The sequence below is a fragment of the Diadema antillarum genome, unplaced genomic scaffold (assembly GCF_040938485.1).
Source record: "Diadema antillarum isolate AM-2024a unplaced genomic scaffold, OU_Dant_1.0 seq00001630_RagTag, whole genome shotgun sequence".
Classification (NCBI taxonomy): domain Eukaryota; kingdom Metazoa; phylum Echinodermata; class Echinoidea; order Diadematoida; family Diadematidae; genus Diadema; species Diadema antillarum.
Genome location: NW_027272339.1, coordinates 461,730 through 480,469, shown reverse-complemented (window position 1 = coordinate 480,469; position 18,740 = coordinate 461,730). Strand labels below are relative to the sequence as shown.

At 40.0% G+C, this 18,740-nt stretch overlaps 2 protein-coding genes across 2 annotated transcripts; both read right to left on the bottom strand.

Moving 5' to 3' along the window:
• Window positions 1-3,060: 3,060 nt before the first annotated feature.
• Window positions 3,061-6,564, bottom strand: LOC139711263 (uncharacterized). Its single transcript, XM_071623174.1, has 2 exons — window positions 6,296-6,564; window positions 3,061-3,712 (listed from the first exon to the last, which is right to left on the bottom strand). Exons 1-2 carry the CDS (start codon window positions 6,562-6,564, stop codon window positions 3,061-3,063), a joined length of 921 nt encoding a protein of 306 aa, XP_071479275.1.
• An 8,360-nt stretch (window positions 6,565-14,924) lies between these two features.
• On the bottom strand, window positions 14,925-16,256 carry LOC139711262 (uncharacterized protein F54H12.2-like). The gene has a single exon (XM_071623173.1). It carries the CDS (start codon window positions 16,254-16,256, stop codon window positions 14,925-14,927), a length of 1,332 nt encoding a protein of 443 aa, XP_071479274.1.
• Between the last annotated feature and the right edge of the window lie 2,484 nt (window positions 16,257-18,740).

Here is an 18,740-nt window from a genome sequence, read left to right as displayed (position 1 = left end):
CCCCCCTCGCTCGCTATGCTCGCTCGGGCTCGGTCGCTTCGCTCCCTCGCAGACTAACCGCCCCCCCCCCCCTAAGATGAAATCCTGGCTACGCCGTTGAACAACGGTACGAATGAAAAAATGTAAAGCTTCTTGTTTATTTCTTGTTTTGTTTTGCTTTGTTTAAAATCATTATTCACCTATCATACAGGAAAAAATGAAATCAATGCCTCCACGGCCTTTTCTGTCACTTCTCATCCACCAAATAATTATTCCAATATAGAATTATGAAGTTATCATCAAGCTAGCCATCATTACAATCATTATTACCTTGATAATTACCTCAGTTTTCGCTATCAGAGTTTTCACACTAATTTTGATAAGTTTGGTGAGAGTAACTAAGACAGCACTGACCGTAGAGGGCTCTAGTCGAAAAAGACTAAACCACCACAGCAGAAAATATTTATACTGTACCAGTTGACTTCAGTTGCGTGAGGTCGTTGCACGTATTTCTGATACTATAATAAATTTGTCCCCGCCATTGCAAGAGATGAGGAGGAAGAAGAAAGAGAAGAAAAAAGGGAGGAGGAGGAGGATGAAACGGAGGACATGAAAAGTAGAAAAAGGAGAAAGAAGAGGTAGAAGGTAAGAGAGAAGGATGGGAGACAAATGAGAGAGAGAAAAAAAAGAAAGGATTGACCACATATCAAGTATTTCGCACATGCACTGTATGTATGTTCATTACAGGGAAATTATCATGTTTCGGAATACGAAGTAATTTACATTGGCATGCATAATGCAATCAAGCAGAGATATCTTAAGCTATCTTATTGCAAATACAGTGTATACCCACTATATATACAGAGATCAGTGAGTGTACCCCAGTGAGAATAAAGAACAGCAGAAAAGACGTTCACCCGAAGTGAGCCATCCCTCTTTTACCACCAATACCTACTCCTGGAAAGAAGCCACCAGGAAGAACGCCACACTAAGTGGCGTTCTCTACCTTCCCAACGTGCCGATAAACTTTTGAAGCATGCTCTTTTATTACCAGGGAGATAGAATGTTTCTTTCCACCTCCCTGTTTGTATAACCATCAGATGAGACAGTCCTGTGGATCTGGATCTGAATGTGGATCTGTACGCTGCCGGACCGGATAGTGGTGTATAGTGCAGCGGGGAGAGAGGGCGCGAAACTAATTAGTCGGTGGTAGCGAAGGTGGCTTTTTTCTATCTTACTTCTGAAGACTTCTGGAGATGGGCTATTGATTACTGTTGCTGGAAGGTGATTTTCAAGCCAGGGGGGTGCTCACTAAAAAAATAATGAATGTTTATATTATCAAACGGATGTGGAATAGGCTCTTCACCAAAGAGTATAATCAGAGAGGTGAGACGAAATCTCCCTGGTATTACAGAAAAAGCATTCCTTGCTCTCGACAGGGCTTTGCAAGGTGTTGGATCCTGGTGTTGGCTGCACACAGCGATGTCAAAAGGGGGCGCTCTTAAGAAGTTGGATGTACGCTTGACAGTGGCTCCGTCGACTGCACGCAGAAACCCTAGCTGTTTTTCTTTGTCGGGGCTCCCGGTTGTAGACAATGACAAAAACTCATGATAAAAACTCTTAATATTACGGACATCTCAGCTACTAAAACATCGAAGCATCGAAGGCTACCCTAGCCAGACGGCTCATACCTGTTGTAATTATGAGTGGGAATTTGAATGCGAATTTCGACGACTGCGAGAATAGTACGGCAGGCTGCAATAAGATTGTCAACGAGCGAAGAGAGAAATTTACTTGCAACCAAACGGACGGAGTTTGCGCTCTTGAGGAGTGTGATAACCGGCCTCACGCCCGTTTTTTTGTTTTTGTTTGTTTTTGTTTGTTTGTTTGGGGTTTTTTTTGCAACGGACTACCTTGGAATCGTCTTAGGAAATCTTTTGAATTTGTTTATAATTCATCCTGACCTATTGGGGTTGACGACTATGAGACTGGAAACGTCGACGGTGTTCCGGAGATGGAAAAATACATGTCCGCCGTATTTGAACACTCTGTTTTCGACTGTTAATGATACTTTCTCTGTACGTGAAACAAGAGCTTGCTTATATAAACAATAATATAGATGGAATAGATTTAACTAGATTAAACTAGATTAGTTTCAGTGAAGTTCTTTTTTTTGTCTATCATAAAGCAGGCGAATGGAAATGACACGTCAGATATGTTAAGATATGTTTGTGAGTAGAATAACAAATGGTTGAGCATGTGTGTGTGTGTGTGTGTGTGTGTGTGTGTGTGTGTGTGTGTGTGTGTGTTTCCTTATATATGTATGTATATATATATATATATATAATCAAGTATAAAAGCGTCCATAGATGGAATATACGTCTGAAAACGAGGTATCTTAAGGGGAATTCGTTCCAAAGGGGACATTTTTGTTTGGTTTTGACGATGTTTTTCAAAGCCTTATCATTGATCTGGGGCCGCAGGACTATACTCCACAGTATAGGGTACAGATGGCATAGTGTGTATAGATTGAGGACTGTACCATCAATACAATTTAGGGGAGATTGGCAGGGATGCAAAAAAAAAAATGGGTGTATATATTGGATGTGCATAGAAAACGGGTGATGATTGGGGGAATTAGACATAAGAAAAGAAGATTCGTCACTAACTCCATCAAGAAGGGTCAAAGACGTTTAATTCACAGGGTGCAACGTAGAATCAATAGAATCATTTATCCCTTACACAGTTGAATGTATGCCTACGATATGATTCCATTGATCTACTAGGAGCCAAAATATTGTGACATATATAGCTGGCTTTAGGTTTGGAAGTCAGCCATAAAATTTCCCACATCTATTATCTATGCGGAATGGACAGACGGCATCTATAAAACAGACGGAAGAAGGTTGCCCCCCCCCCTTTTTTAATGCCCCCTTCATGTCTTTTTTATGTGGTTCACCGGTATACCTTGTCATTGATTGATAATCAGTATAGTTTATTCAAAGATATCCAATTTGCTGTTTTTATATTTAGCTGATCTTCATCTAAGAGTTGAAAATAAATGAAATGTTATGAAAATAATTACAATTTGTATTTTTGAAGTTCTTCGTAGAATTTCATCGACGCGTCCGAAAGTACTACGACGTCGGCGGGTAGCTGGTCGCGTGCTGCGAGCTTGGAAAGTGGCATAAAACAGCTACTCTTCGTGGCCGTTTCGTACATGGTGACCATTTCTTTCGTCACTGCGTTCCCGGGTGCCTTCCACGAGTCCGCTACGGCTGTTGACGAATCCCACTGGAGCAAGGAATCCGAATAGGGGAGCCCAACCAGTCGGCAAAACTTCGACAACACTTCGGAAGGTCTCGCCAACAGATCGTCGGCGTCGAGGACAATCGGTTCCGGGTCGAGGCCGGACTCGCGCACGTATACCCAAAGAGAATGCAGATCTTGGTAAAATGTCTTCGAGGGAAGAATGCAATTTTCAACCCCGCTTAAGTCGAACGTTTCCAAGTTCCGGGTATTCCCCTTCAACCTGCCCATGGACGTGAGCCGCTTGAAGGCTGCTTTTCTGTAAGACGAATATGCCCTCACTGGGTGACGGACGAGGAACGTGTGTCTGTACCCGGCTGGGATGTAGGCGCGGCTCTCCTCGTCTCGCACACCCAACGCCATATCTTTGACCAACACGCACTTAGCAGTTGTCGATTCCAGTGCTTTCTTGACTGCTGAAAACCTGCAACCATGATGGCCATACAACAAACGAGATCATTAGAAATTTGAGCGGAATAATCTTCCTGTCATTTCAACACTTGATTTTCGAGGTTTGAAAGGGGGAAATATAGGCCTACCGCATGTCGAACATTGATCGAACTGACTTGCGTGTAGATCAGCATTGTGTATCATGATTTTACAAAAATGCACCTTCATTGAATTCGCTTAAAAAAGATTGAAATTTTGAAGTGTTATGATGCAACAGAAAGGAATTCACTCAGTGATTACTACAGGTTCATTACTACAGGAATTAATCTCATGGTTTCTGAAATATATGTTGCAATCACGGCATTTTTATTTTTTCCTCGCCGGTCATTCAAATTAGTGAAAAGGCAACCATGCTCCAAATAAGTGCATTCAATTTAAAAGAAGCCTTACATTTAGCTAGCTTGAGGCAGTGTATGTGTGTGTGTGTCATGAAGATTATTTATTTCGCAGTGCAGGTCCACCTGTTCATTCTAAAATTTGAACTTCAGGAGCCTGACGCGTTAAAATGTCAGCCATATACACACATCCGATCAGGCACTGTATACAAATGAGATTAATGATTGACACCTTCTAGAAAGTTGAAAACATTCAAGAAAAACTTTCGAGAAAATTGAAATCATTTCTTCAACAAGAAGAAATGAACAAGTAACCACATGCCATTCAAAAATACGCTCCCGCTTTGTAGAGAGAATAACAAGCAGAATTTTTGTTTTCGTGGTCTGAATATATCCACTGAAAATCTGGCATCGTTTCGCGCTCGAAGAAGTTTCCACATTCTGAGGAATATTCTGAATATTAAACCGACCATTACAATATACCACCCGGTGAAAGAAATCTAATATTCAGGTTTGTAAAAGGGACACACAAACTTTACACATTGATGACATAATTATACGTAGTACAACTACCGTGGCGCCATCGCCGCCGAGATACTTAGCACTCGTTTAGACAGTCTTCCGCATTTTTGATAATAGCTCTGCAAATAAGATACCATTTTTGGACATCCTATCCTTGTTCATATAAATGTAATAACGACAGGCTCGTTCACTAATGTAGGCCTATTCAAATTTATGGCCCTACTACTGTCTCCCCTTTTTGGACGTAGTATCGGCATTTAGGCCTACATATAGCAATTGATATTCTATCAACCTGTGCATACTCGATATATTTCAAGACTTATTTGGAATCCAGTTCGCATGCATTCTTTATGTGATCTTGCAATGTCGGCAAGGCTTTAGCACCCAGGTTAAAAGAATATATATGCATTAAAATTTATCACAGTGAGAGTGCAACTTTATTGACCAGGTTACTAAAGAGTGGAATATCTACAAAGGGAACACCTTGAAAATAGGCAATAAAGATACTTTTAAAGTTGATTTCCATGTTCAAGTTTGATATGAAAATAGCGTGAACGAGATTGTAGACATTTCATTTCAATGGAAAATGAATGAATGAATGAACAAATAAATAATGATAATAATAATGACAATGATGATGATAATGATAATGATTATGATAATAATAATAATAATAATAATAATAATAATAATAATAATGATAATACATATTTTAGAATTTCACATTTGTTACAAATGTTACAAAGACAACGGTGACAATTAGTCACAAACTACACAGGGCTCTCTAACTGGCCTCTTTGCAAAAGGGCAAATCAGAAAAACAATGATGCCTTTGACCATGTTGACTCGTGAGTTTCCTTTTAACCTGAACAAAGCTATGCACCAAATTTCCACTTTTAACGGATATTATCATGACAGATGAGTACCTGGGAATTTTACCTAATCTCTCCGTTTTGGGCGTTTTGATGACTGAGAACTATTAACAAGAGATTACAGATACTTTGTAGAGCACAGCAAAACGAATCAACAAAAGTCATTTTAAAACATTTTCTGCAAGAAAATCTTATTATTTCCCGTATAAAGTCAAAAGCATGCACACGACCACGCGAGTGATACAGCAACTATACCAGTGTTCTTTGAAGAACTGCTGCTGTGAACATCCACACTTATCTTCGTTCCTTATATTATAGCAACCCCCGTGATATTTGGCATGGTTTGAACATTGCAAAATATACTGCAGGGTGTCTGTACACCTGTTCAATATCATATATATATATATATATATATATATATATATATATATATATATATATATAATTATATATACATATTTTGTGAACACAAAATAACATTTATACATTTATTTATTTGTCTATTTATTTAGTTTTCTTCTAGGAATTTTCCTGTTCAGAGATGACGTCATACATAGACAAGAAAGATTTAACCTTAAATCTTTAAAAAAAAAATCCTTTAAATTTAGGCTTAAAAGTTCATATCTTTTGAACAGATTATCCGATTTTCCTCAAGTTGCACTGGTTTACACCAAAGTATACCAAGGAGGTGGGTGTTCACCTCCTTGTATGTGCTATAGCACTATTTCTGCATTGATCCACAAGTACATTTGGGGTAAATCCCCCCCCCCCCCCCCGAGTTGACTACTATGAAATAATACACGAGGAATGAACCGGCTGTACACCTACGCGATACGGTCTGCCTCGATCTTGGAGCCCACGATGTCGGACAGAATTTCAGCAGCCGAAGTTATCGCCTCCTCGTTCCCGTCGTACACCTTGGGCAGGTCCGCGCCGACAGCCTGCTTGTACACGTTGGCGGCGGTTTCGCTGTAACAGAACGGCTCGAGCCAGACTTCGAGTTCCTCAATGGCGCTGAGACATTTAGCGAGCGCCGTTGAGATCGTCCTCGGGAGACACCAGACGATGAGGGGTACAGAAGCTGGGTTAGATGCCATCGTGCTGAGAGCTGGAGTTAACATGCAGGTGTGTGGTCGCAGAGTGAACCCGATGGAATAATGGCAGCTGAGTTTTCTTTACGTGGCTATCACAAGAGACTTTACAGAGCGCGTGGTGTGCATGGGACCTTGTTAACAAAATTGAGTCACGCTATTTGCATTCTTATCATATGTGTTGTATCTACCCATGTACATGATATGTCTGAAATGACGAATAAATAATAGTAATAGTGATGATGATGATAATAATAATAATAAGAATAAGAAGAAGAAGAATAATGATAATAACTCTCTCTGTCAGTAGTATAGGTGTACGTATAGCGTCATAAAAATATGATTCATATTTCTATTGTTCTAGAACAAAAGAAATATGAAAAGACAAAAGAATTATGAATTATGAAATATGGATTATGATATGATTTATGATAAAAAGATGGATTATGATATGATTTATGATAAAAATATGGATTATGATATGATTTATGATAAAAAGATGGATTACGATATGAATTATGATAAATCGATGAATTATGATAATAGATATGAATTATGGATATTTGCATAACAATAGAAATTGGAAAGAACAAAAGAATGTATGAAATATGAAAAATGAAAGATGAATATTCATGAGATATGAATTATAGATATGAACGATGAATGATGATTATGAAATATGAATATTTATGGATCGATATGAAGTATGAAGAATGAATTATGAAAAATATGCTATTGTTTTAAGAATCCGCGTCATTGTTTCATCATATTCTTTTGTTCTCACATCGAGAGATATTTTCGAAGGCAATGGTCGAAATGGTCATAATGACGATTGCAATCGTATTCATGACATTTGTTTGTTTGATGACGTCACTCCGACAAGTTCGGACCTGTCCTCTGACCGACGCTCGCCCGATCGAAAACAAAAGAACTTTAAAAAACAAAGAAATACATAAAAATGGGGGCGTGTCCTCTGACCGACGCTTGCGCAATGCTTGCGCAATCGAAGACAAAGTAGATCATTCACAGTATGACTCCTTTCAAAAAGTGCTACTTCCAAAGTACAAACTGGTCATTTATAGAGGACGATATGAAGAAGCGTTAATCTACAGCGGTCCTCAGGCTTCTGATACCATTTATCTCTATCTGTCAGACCGTCATTACGACGTGGTTGCCAATCCATCGGCGTTCCTGTGCTCCAAATTTGTTTGCGACGAATGTCACGAAACATTGATAATGAAGCCAACAGAGGTGAACATATGTACATCCACACATTGCACACCTTCAAATGGCTTTTAATCAACAATTAAATCCACGTGACTCGTTCTATGGCGGGAGAACTGGAGGGTGTTCGCTCTTCTACGAGGCGAAGCCCGAAGAAAAAATCCTTTACTATGATTTCACCAGTCTTTATCCCTTTATCAATAAGTTCGGCAAATATCCTGTCGGCCATCCCAGAATTATCTATTCTAACTTCCCTTCACTGTCTCGAATTTTTGGACTCGTCAAATGTAAAATATTACCTCCTAGACGTCTGTTTCATCCAGTGCTCCCCCATCGCTCAGGGGGTAAACTTACTTTCCCTCTATGCAGGACCTGTGCAGACACCTTGAATCAGGGGCCCTGCAAGCACGCAGATAGGGAGCGTGAGTTAGAAGGCGTGTGGGTATCGGAGGAACTGAAAAAAGCTGTAGAGATGGGGTATACACAACTCCGAATGATCGAAGTATGGCACTTTGACAGGTATACAGTGTACGATCCCAAAACAAGAACGGGAGGACTGTTTGCGCAGTATATAGACAGCTTTATGAAAATAAAGCAGGAAGCCTCAGACTACCCCGCCCATGCCAGTACTGAAGAAGAACGTGAAAAATACATTCGAGATTATTTGGCCCATGAGGGAATTCAATTAGACTCTAAAAACATCGCGAAAAACCCCGGTTTACGCGCCATTGCCAAGGGCATTGTTAATGTGCTGTGGGGGAAATTTGCTGAGAGACCAAATCTGAAACAAACGCGCTTTGTCAAAACCAGCGCTGAGTTGTTAGATTTCTTAAAGGATCGCACTATCGAATTACAAGACATTCTCGTTCTAAACGACGACATGGTAGAAATTCATTTCAATCAAGCCGAAGGCTTCGTGGACCACAACGTCAACACAAATATCATAATAGCCAGTTTCACGACGGCATTGGCGCGACTGAAATTGTATTCTGTCTTGCAGAGGCTGAACGATAGGGTCTTGTATTACGACACTGATAGTGTAGTCTTTAGAACAGACCCAACAGTACAACATCACGACCCCAAAACCGGCGATTTCGTTGGTGACTTGACGGATGAACTTGGTGAAGGCGAGTTCATTCAAACCTGGCTTTGCGGTGGTCCTAAGAACTATAGTTATCGCACCAACAAAGGCAACACCGTGTGTAAGGTGCGTGGATTTACCTTGAACGAGGCAAACTCCCTCGTTATAAACCATGACTCTATGCGCGAATTGATACAAGGTGAACCGGGATGTCTGAAGACTATTGTGGAAAATAGAATTCTCAGAGACGTAAAAAGCAAGTCCGTGTACACTTCCGAGAGAAAAAAAGACTACAGGGTAGTCTTCACGAAACGAGTTAGATTACCAGGTGGCACGACACTGCCTTATGGACACGCGGACATTCCTCGCTTATAAAGACCTCAATGTGTCTAATTGCCAATCATTCGCTGTTTATACATTGTCGCAGAAGGTGGTACTTTCTCATCAGCTCTGTACCTACCGCTGGCATTGTCGTTGCTAGGAAATCATGGATAAGTCGCGCGCATCATATATGTCCACAGTGCTCAGAAATGTACTGAAAAGTACCAATGCTGGTACAAATGTATTTTGTTTGGCGCTTTTTGTATTTCTCTTCTTTCTATTGTTTTATCTCGAGTCTTTGCTCACTAGAGATGCCCATTTGTCAAATGGAACGGATGGGTTTGATTTTTCCTTAAATAAAACTGACGTTATCCCCGATGTCAGTTCTTTCGCGGGCGCTTGATTGCAGCGCATTATACCGTTATGTTGCTCTTGAATATACCGCGTAGTTTTAACAGTTTGCTTCATATCGTCGTCTTATTCTTTTAAGAAACTTAACTGAACCCACATCTCACGTATGATAGAGTATTCCGTTCACTTACTTCGTTTGACATTTGCTCTAATTTCATTTACAGAACTTAATATCTTATTGTGTTATTCATATAGCTATATTTGTACTATTTGATGCCGTTAATTACAATGGATGCCCGACTCAAACATAGTTTTTCATGTATGGTGGTCGGACCGAGTTTTTCAGGGAAAACCGAATTCGTGAAAAGATTACTGAAAAATGCCTCGGAAATGATCGATCAACCTCCTCGCAAAATTATATGGTTTTACGGGGAGTATCAACCGTGTTACGCGGCAATGACACGATCCTTTCCGAATATTGAATTTCATGAAAATTTACCAGCAGATTTCAATGATTTGACCGACCCCTCCCGACCAGTGTTATTTGTCATCGATGATTTAATGGATGTGGCTGGTGATGACAAGAGAGTAGCCGCCTTGTTTACTAAAGGTTGTCATCATAGAAACGCGAGCGTTATTTATATCACTCAAAATCTCTTTCATCGTGGAAAGGAGTCTAGGACTATTTCATTAAACACGCAGTACTACGCTTTATTCAAAAATTGTAGAGACAAACAACAAATTGCTTGTTTAGCTAAACAGATGTATCCCTCGAAAACAAAGTTTTTTCAAGAGGCATTTATGGACGCCACAGCCGATAAATGGGGTTATTTATTCGTAGACCTTAAACCAGACACGCCGGAAGAATTTCGTCTCAGAACGAAAATATTTCCCGGTGAAGTTCAATATGTATATGTTCCTAAGATATAAATTGTCGCGTTCGTGTATTAAGTCATTTATTAGTTAAAAATGTCGCGCCGAGTGAAGACCCACGCAGTCCTGCTCAAGACCCTCGCACACTGCTCTCCTGATCAACGGAAACTTCTCATCAAGACAGCTAACAAGAACTTCATTGACGCCATCTGTGAATGTGTTTTGAACGTGATCTGCGGTAATGTCAAGCTGTCGCAATCCCACAAGAAAACTTTGACTAAGCACAAGCGAAAACTCCGTAAATTAGCGGATCGTCGTACATCTCTGGCAGAGAGAAAACGAATCTTAAACCAACGCGGAGGATTCATTGGTCTCATTGCCAGGTTGATCACGCCTGTACTCGGAACTCTCGCTTCTAACCTCTTTGCATCGCCAAAGTAGACACTGTATAGAGGTACCGCGTTGATAATGGAGAATGCGCGCAAGATGGTGCTTGTGCCACAAACTATGCTTCATTCTCTCAAAAGTCAATCTTCATCACCTACAGAGCAGCGAATCAACGAATTGGACGATCAGATTCGTTCGGTGTTGGACAGGCCCGATCTACCAGAGTATGACAAGGCGTTGTTGTATTCGCAATACTTACAGCGGTTTTTGAAAGCGACGGACAACGTTAAGAAGCCATTGTCTATTGAAGTCGTTAGCGACAGCTCAAGAGACAATGACAGCACGCATCTAGTAACTCATGGACAGAGGGTCGCGCCAAAATCTGAGGACGCAGTGGAGCGTGACATCTTGCAGCACGTGCCTAAGAATTTTGTGAAAAGAGCTTCGCAGTTGCTGGAAAAGATGAAAAGGTGCGACGATGTGGGATGGACGGACAAAGGGGAGCTGATTGTGAGCGGGGAAAGTGTGCCTGGCAGTAACATTTGCGACTTAATGTACGACATTTTCAGAGAGCGAAGTGGTTATATTCCTACTGGTAGTGAACATTTTATTCGTGCGCTGGCTCGTTTGAACATTCCAGAGACTGCGTTGACCAATCTCAGCCGACGTGACCAACTTCAACGTGTTAAGAGGGGGAAAGATTTGGAGACCCCGATTCATCGTCGTTTAGATTCTCCAGACCCCAAAATGTACACAACCCCTACTACAACTAAAAGTTATACACGTACAAGGCGTACAAGAGCTAGTGATGCTAATGGTTCTCAAACCCCAAAGTGGCAATCTTTTTAAAATACGGCTTAAACGGTATGACCACAATCCTCGTTAACCCGAGCTGTTCTCGTTAATTCGTGTAATGATTTTATTGTATGTTAATTTACTACTCTTCTATTTCAAACAGTTATGTACAATTTTAAATAGTAGCCCTTACCATTATGATCTGCGTGTTGATCTAGGTGGGTGTTGAAGTACGCCATCGATGTTGCGTATGGGGTGATATGAAAGTGTGTACACAAGCATTTACATACTTAATATGTATCATTATATTTTACGAACGATGATTTTTTGATTGTATTAACGTTAACATCGTTACATATCCCCAACCAATTATTTCATCAGGTGACCCGCAATGTGTATATAAGATTGTACGGTCTATGTTCAGATGTGAAGGAGTGTATACATACATAATATTCTGTTTGAATGTATTTGAAATTTTGATGCTAGCTGTTCTTTTGAATTTGTCCGCATGATATAGCGATTGACTATACTATCTTAACGTTTCTCCACTTCAACATTTCATCGTCTGAACATTTCGACTAGTTGCTATGTAAATATTGTAAATATAAGTTCGCGTGACGTTTGATTTTATCTGTGGTGTTTACCGAATGTGTCATACATTTTATCTCCTGGCGTAGTTGTACATAATATGTCTTACTTCATGAAACGATGTAAATAGTCAAATCCTGCCTGGTTTATGCATTAGTACATTCAGTGGTGAAAGTAGTTGTTTTTATTATTATTCGTAGTTAATTCCATAAAGACCGTCATATTGTACATATATCCACCACTTCGACGTTTCGTCGATTCGTCATTTTGTCATTTCGTCATTTCGTCATTTCGTCATTTCGTCATTTCGTCATTTCGTCATTTCGTCATTTCGTCATTTCGTCATTTCGTCATTTCGCTGTTTTAAATCTGTGCATGTAACGCATGCAAATTTCTTTTTTTTTAATGTCTGTTTACCTAGAATTAATAACTTTGACGAAACGGAAATACACTGTAAAATGTCTCACGCAGATTCTGCAGATTGATGACTACATCACCTCAATGGTTTATAAGTTGTTAATTATTCTTTCATCACCATGTATGATTTAAGCCATGCTTGAACATCGAAACATAATTGAATAATGTATTGTATTTTTTATATGAGGAATAGTTCTTTACGTATCCAGTGGAAATGTATATAGTTTGTTCGTTGCACGGTGTAATGATTTTTTTCTCACAATCACAAAACGTAGAAGGAAGCAAAGAAAAACAAGTACAAAAAGGAGTAATTTATTTACATATTTATAGTCTGTTGTTTTATTGGAGAAAATAAAACGGGTACCACGTACAATATTCTTACGATACAAAACGCACTCGTTACATCTTATTTTTGTTTTGTCCTGTGTGATATGTGTTATACAGCGTGACTGAGGAAAAGAGAAGCGAGAAAGAAAACGAAGAGCGAAAGAGAAAATGAGACATATACTCGTAACGAAAATAACAAAGTGTGTATTACTATGAAGAACGAAACCCAGCCCAAGTTTAATCTAATATATATATATATATATATATATATATATATATAGGTTACCTAATTTTACAAAGTATTCAAGCGGTTGTTACGCTAGGTACGCTAACCTAAGTAATATATGGTCTATGAATTGTAAATGATAATATATTCCATTGGTAACAAACTGTCACAATCACTCAACGTTTCGACATAAAGGTACAAACTTAATTCTCTTATTTTCAAACTAGCTTTCCCAGACATGAAAGAACATATATTCATGATTTGGAGTTATATGATATATATATATAATTTAAGCCATGCTTGAACATCGAAACATAATTGAATAATGTATTGTATTTTTTATATGAGGAATAGTTCTTTACGTATCCAGTGGAAATGTATATAGTTTGTTCGTTGCACGGTGTAATGATTTTTTTCTCACAATCACAAAACGTAGAAGGAAGCAAAGAAAAACAAGTACAACAAGGAGTAATTTATTTACATATTCATAGTCTGTTGTTTTATTGGAGAAAATAAAACGGGTACCACGTACAATATTCTTACGATACAAAACGCACTCGTTACATCTTATTTTTGTTTTGTCCTGTGTGATATGTGTTATACAGCGTGACTGAGGAAAAGAGAAGCGAGAAAGAAAACGAAGAGCGAAAGAGAAAATGAGACATATACTCGTAACGAAAATAACAAAGTGTGTATTACTATGAAGAACGAAACCCAGCCCAAGTTTAATCTAATATATATATATATATATATATATATATATATAGGTTACCTAATTTTACAAAGTATTCAAGCGGTTGTTACGCTAGGTACGCTAACCTAAGTAATATATGGTCTATGAATTGTAAATGATAATATATTCCATTGGTAACAAACTGTCACAATCACTCAACGTTTCGACATAAAGGTACAAACTTAATTCTCTTATTTTCAAACTAGCTTTCCCAGACATGAAAGAACATATATTCATGATTTGGAGTTATATGATATATATATATATATATATATATATATATATATATATAATAAAAGAGAGAGAGAGTGAGGGAGTGAGAGAGAGAGAGAGAGAGAGTGAGAGAAAAAAGGTAATAGTACAGGCTTGTACATACGATATATACAAATTACTACTAAGTTAAATACTGTTAGATATCTAGCAATCCACATCAAGAGAGAAGTTTACACTACGTTATACACGCTATTACAATATCTTCTTACAAACTATCGAAGCTACGTGCGATTTGTAATAGAGTAAAAGATGTATCATGAACACGATGGGAAACATCAGAACGTCGATTAAACCAATCATTCACTCTCTTATCATTTCTCGTATAATCCTTGCCAAACACATTTAATACACTTCGAGTTGTTTGACCCCCTACTCGTTTCGTCACGTAATAGATACAATATTGTCCGCAAACTGTGGATACAGTTCCTTGTAGCCGTTTGGAATTAGAGGACCATGCCGAGGCATTATTGTCCAAAAACTTTACAAAGTCAAGACTGTAAGTTAAGGGTTCATATCCGTAAGAGTCAAAGAATTCGCCTTTTCCGTTGCAAAAGTAGAAAGCCACCCAGTGTGTTCCTGGTTTATCGCTAGGATCGGTATTCGCGATGAAGCATTGCTTCGCCCCACTAATTGATCGCGGTAGACAATTTGACGCATATACTCCTTTGAAATAGGGCTTGACAATAGGATCGTTCTCTAAGAAACGTTGAATCTGCGATGTATCCATAGTCGATTAGAATATTTCGGCAGTCGGTTGTCCGGAAGAGGTTTTATTGGTAATCGTAGATGATGTTTCTGCTTTTATCAATCTGAATCAGTCCTTGTCCTTCCGAGTAGACGATACAGTTGACGGTGTTTGGAATGGCCACGTCGAATTGTAGCTCTAAGCGCAGATTTCCTTGCTTGATGAGATTCAAGTGACATCCGTCAGATAGGTCGGGCGTAAGGTCGAATGCAAAAAGGGTATAACCTTCGCAGTATTCTTCTCGATTGATGTTAATTCCCTTGTCTACAAACAGTCGGTTGGTTCCCATGAATAGTGAATTGTAAGCGTGAATGTAACTTTGTCCAGCTCCCGCTGCAAAGCTAGGACGTAATGGTCTCATCGGCACCGTTTCTCCGTCAATAGTGAGGGAGATGAAGTTGAGGCGTAAATGTTTAAAGTTGAAGGGGTTCTTGCCAAAAGTACCGTTAAAGGCGTCTGTGTCAACGAATCCTACGACCACCCGATTTGGTAACTGTCCGTGAAATAGATTGTCTTTATTAATCGACATGCTTCCTGCAGGAATGGAAAAGGACTTCACGTCTACTTTGTTGACGGGGTATTTCGCGGTTGTCTTCTCCAAGGCCTTGGCGTGGTTTAACATGATGGTAGGACTGGTCTTTACTCTGCGAACGTAGAGGGCAGCAGATTCTATTTTAATTTTATATCGGGCATTCTCCGTCGAAGACAGAAGGCAAAATGCGTCTTTGCTACGATTTAACTTGATTTTCAAATCAACCCCCGGGAGTAACAGTCTTTCTTGAAAAAAAATGTCGGCGTAAATCGGACCAAGTAGAGAAAGTAATTTACTCTCGACGATGAATCCATGTCTTTTCGCCAGACCGGGATTAGCTTCTGCAGAGCTTGCCAGCGGGTTAACGGCATCCATTTTCCCCGCTTTGTCCTTGTAATATAGTTGTTGAGTGAGTTGAGACTCTTTGGTCTCTCCTCCATAGTGCAGCAGAGATTCGATGTACGCTCTGTAAGGGTATGTATTCGACGGCTGAGACACTAGTTTTTCATTGAGCATGATATCAACTTGTGCAAAGAGAGATGGGAGAAACAGGTTTACGGGACCAACTGGGGCATCAGCTGGTAAAGCCGTGTTATCATTGTTCGTAACTTTGACTGTCACTTGAAGCATGGTCTGAGAGAGGTCCAAGTATTCTTCCGACGTGCCGAACACGTTGAATTCAATGGGCCCTTCATCGGTGATGCTGCTAACGGGGTGATATTCTACCCATGGTCCTTTGACGATGCTCATTTGAGTGTGTGGTACCGTGAACAAATCCAATTCGGACTTGCAGCAGACATCGCTCTTGTCGTGTAGAAGCGCCATGTTCAGCAAAGACAGCAAGGAGTGTATGAGACTGGTAAACGAATAGTCCGAATTAATCGAAGATGTCGCGCAAGCGAGCTCTTTTCGCTGGAGAATTTCGAGACCGAATGATACGCTTCCTTCCTCGCCTCCTTCTTTTAACTCTTCCTACAACTACTAATCGCGCTCCTCCAGTCTGATTCCCAATTTTTTTCTTTACTGCTCGAACAGTCTTTGAGGCCAGGTGTTTTCCCGCCCGAGCCACATTTTTTCTAGTTGCGCTTTTAAAAGATTGTCCGTTGATGGTGTCCTGAACAATGTTCATGCCTGTATGCATAGCTTCTTTTCCCAAAGCAACAGCCCCTCTTTTTAAGAGAGGAGTTGCGACTTTGAAGAGCCCCTTCACCAGACTACCCAGCCCGTGTCCTCTCTGCATGGATGCCCCGCGGAAGACGGGTAATCCCGAGCCATATTGGTCGTGAAAAATCCTTGCCGGTGCGCGAAATACCACCATAGTTAGACGTATCGCTGTGTAAATTTAGCGTCCAGCTAGTTCGTAGAGCGCTCTCTAAAGTGTAACTTCACGATCACTTTCCCGCGTTCAAATGGTACCACTTCACCCGATTCGGTTGTTAATATAATCTCTATCGTTTCAAAATTGTAAAGCTTAAGAGGGACGTAATGCGGAGTGATATAGGTATTGACGATATTATCGCGATCCTTGTCCGGAATGACTGCTATCGTCCTCAGTAAAGGTACAGCAGCGTCACCTACGTGTTGAAACTGAACGATATCAGAATAGACATAAAATGTATGAAATTTCATGTGTACATCCATTGGCATGGGACTCAGTGTTGATTCCGTGAGATGGCATTCCCCTTCAAACCCGAGCATCATAGCCAAACCACAGGGAATGAGGAGCGCCGTATTTCCTTCTAATCGGATGAAACATTTTCGTTGGGTCCTCTTGTAATAAAATGTGATGCTTTTACGTAATTTTCTCCGGAACTGTTCGTTGATCGAGTCAATGAGTTCCTCTCCAGAATTATAATATCCCGCAGGAATCTCAATTTTTTTCATCAATGGAACAGCGTCGTCCTCTACTTCATTATCGTAAATAGTGAGGGTGTTGTTATCATGTCGTACATTATACCACGTGCACTGAAATTGAACTTCTGCCAACCCCACCTCGTAATCTTCGTTGAGTGAGAGAGGTGCGTGAAGCCGCGTTGTAAACTGACACGTTTTGTTATTTGGATAGTACGACATGGAACTATTACTGGGCAGCGTCACGTAAAATTGAGAAGCCATGTTCGATCAGCCTCTTCTCCTTTGTTCAAAGCGAAGAATGATAACGAGAGTAACGTGAATCGTGTTTTTAACGCGGAGTTAAGTGTCGAACCCAACTATCAAATTCTTTGCCATACCCTGACCAACGAACTAGGTATTCTTTCTGCCCATTGCGCATGCGCGTGCGTAAAACCTTGTCCACGTTGTAAGTAGTCTCCTTGTCTTTCGAAACTCTTATCAATTCCCTTTCATAGAACGTACCCTTCACTCGTTCCCCGTTGTAATCCTTTATTCTGTAGACAGGTACCCTCCTATTGACGCGGGAGCTGATTGTAAAGACCTCCCTCGAAAAATTTGCTTCGTAACCCTTTTCGAACTTTAGTTTGCTTTTACTAATACGAACTTGATCTCCGATTTCATACTTGAATCGTGGAGCTGTACGCTTCTTCCCTCGCATTGCCCTACCGTAGAGACTTTTTATGGCACGCTTTTGATTCTCAATATTCACGTCTTTTGGTTTCATGCCGATACTAGAATGAATGGTGTTGTTATAGCCTTTGACCAAATCTTTTATTACACCGAGATACCTGTAAGTGTTTTTGAATGTGAAGAAGCGCCACATTTTTGTTCGCAGCGTTCTATTGAATCGTTCAGCAACGCTGGCTTTGGTTTCATTTTCTGTTGTGTAGAAGTGAATGCCTTCTTTCTCGAGATATTTCTGAAAATGTCTGTTTGTGAATTCCGAACCTTTGTCTGTATGTAGCATTACAGGCACTCGGCCCTCTTTCAAGATGCTTTCGAATGCCCCGACAATGTCTTTTGATTTTTTGTTTTTTAAAGGAACCACCCAAGCATATTTCGACAGTACATCTATACACGTCAGTAAGTAGCGATAACCATTATTAAACCTTTTCAAATTTTGAACATCTACAAGATCAGCCTCCCAGATTTCGTCGATTCCTCTCACTTTCACAACATTTCTCTTAAATGTCTTTCTCGCCGGTGCGTGCATTGTATACGCATCTTGTTTCGTTAACCAGTCTCTGACACCCTGCAAGCTCGCTTTTTCAGTTTCCACCTCTCTCACCGCATTCCACAACTTACTGACACCACCGAAACTAGCTGGATGTTGAGGATCGTAATAGATTTCCTCTAACGCTCTCTCAAATGAATTAGACATTATTCGTCTCAGCAACCACACACTGCAGAAGCAAA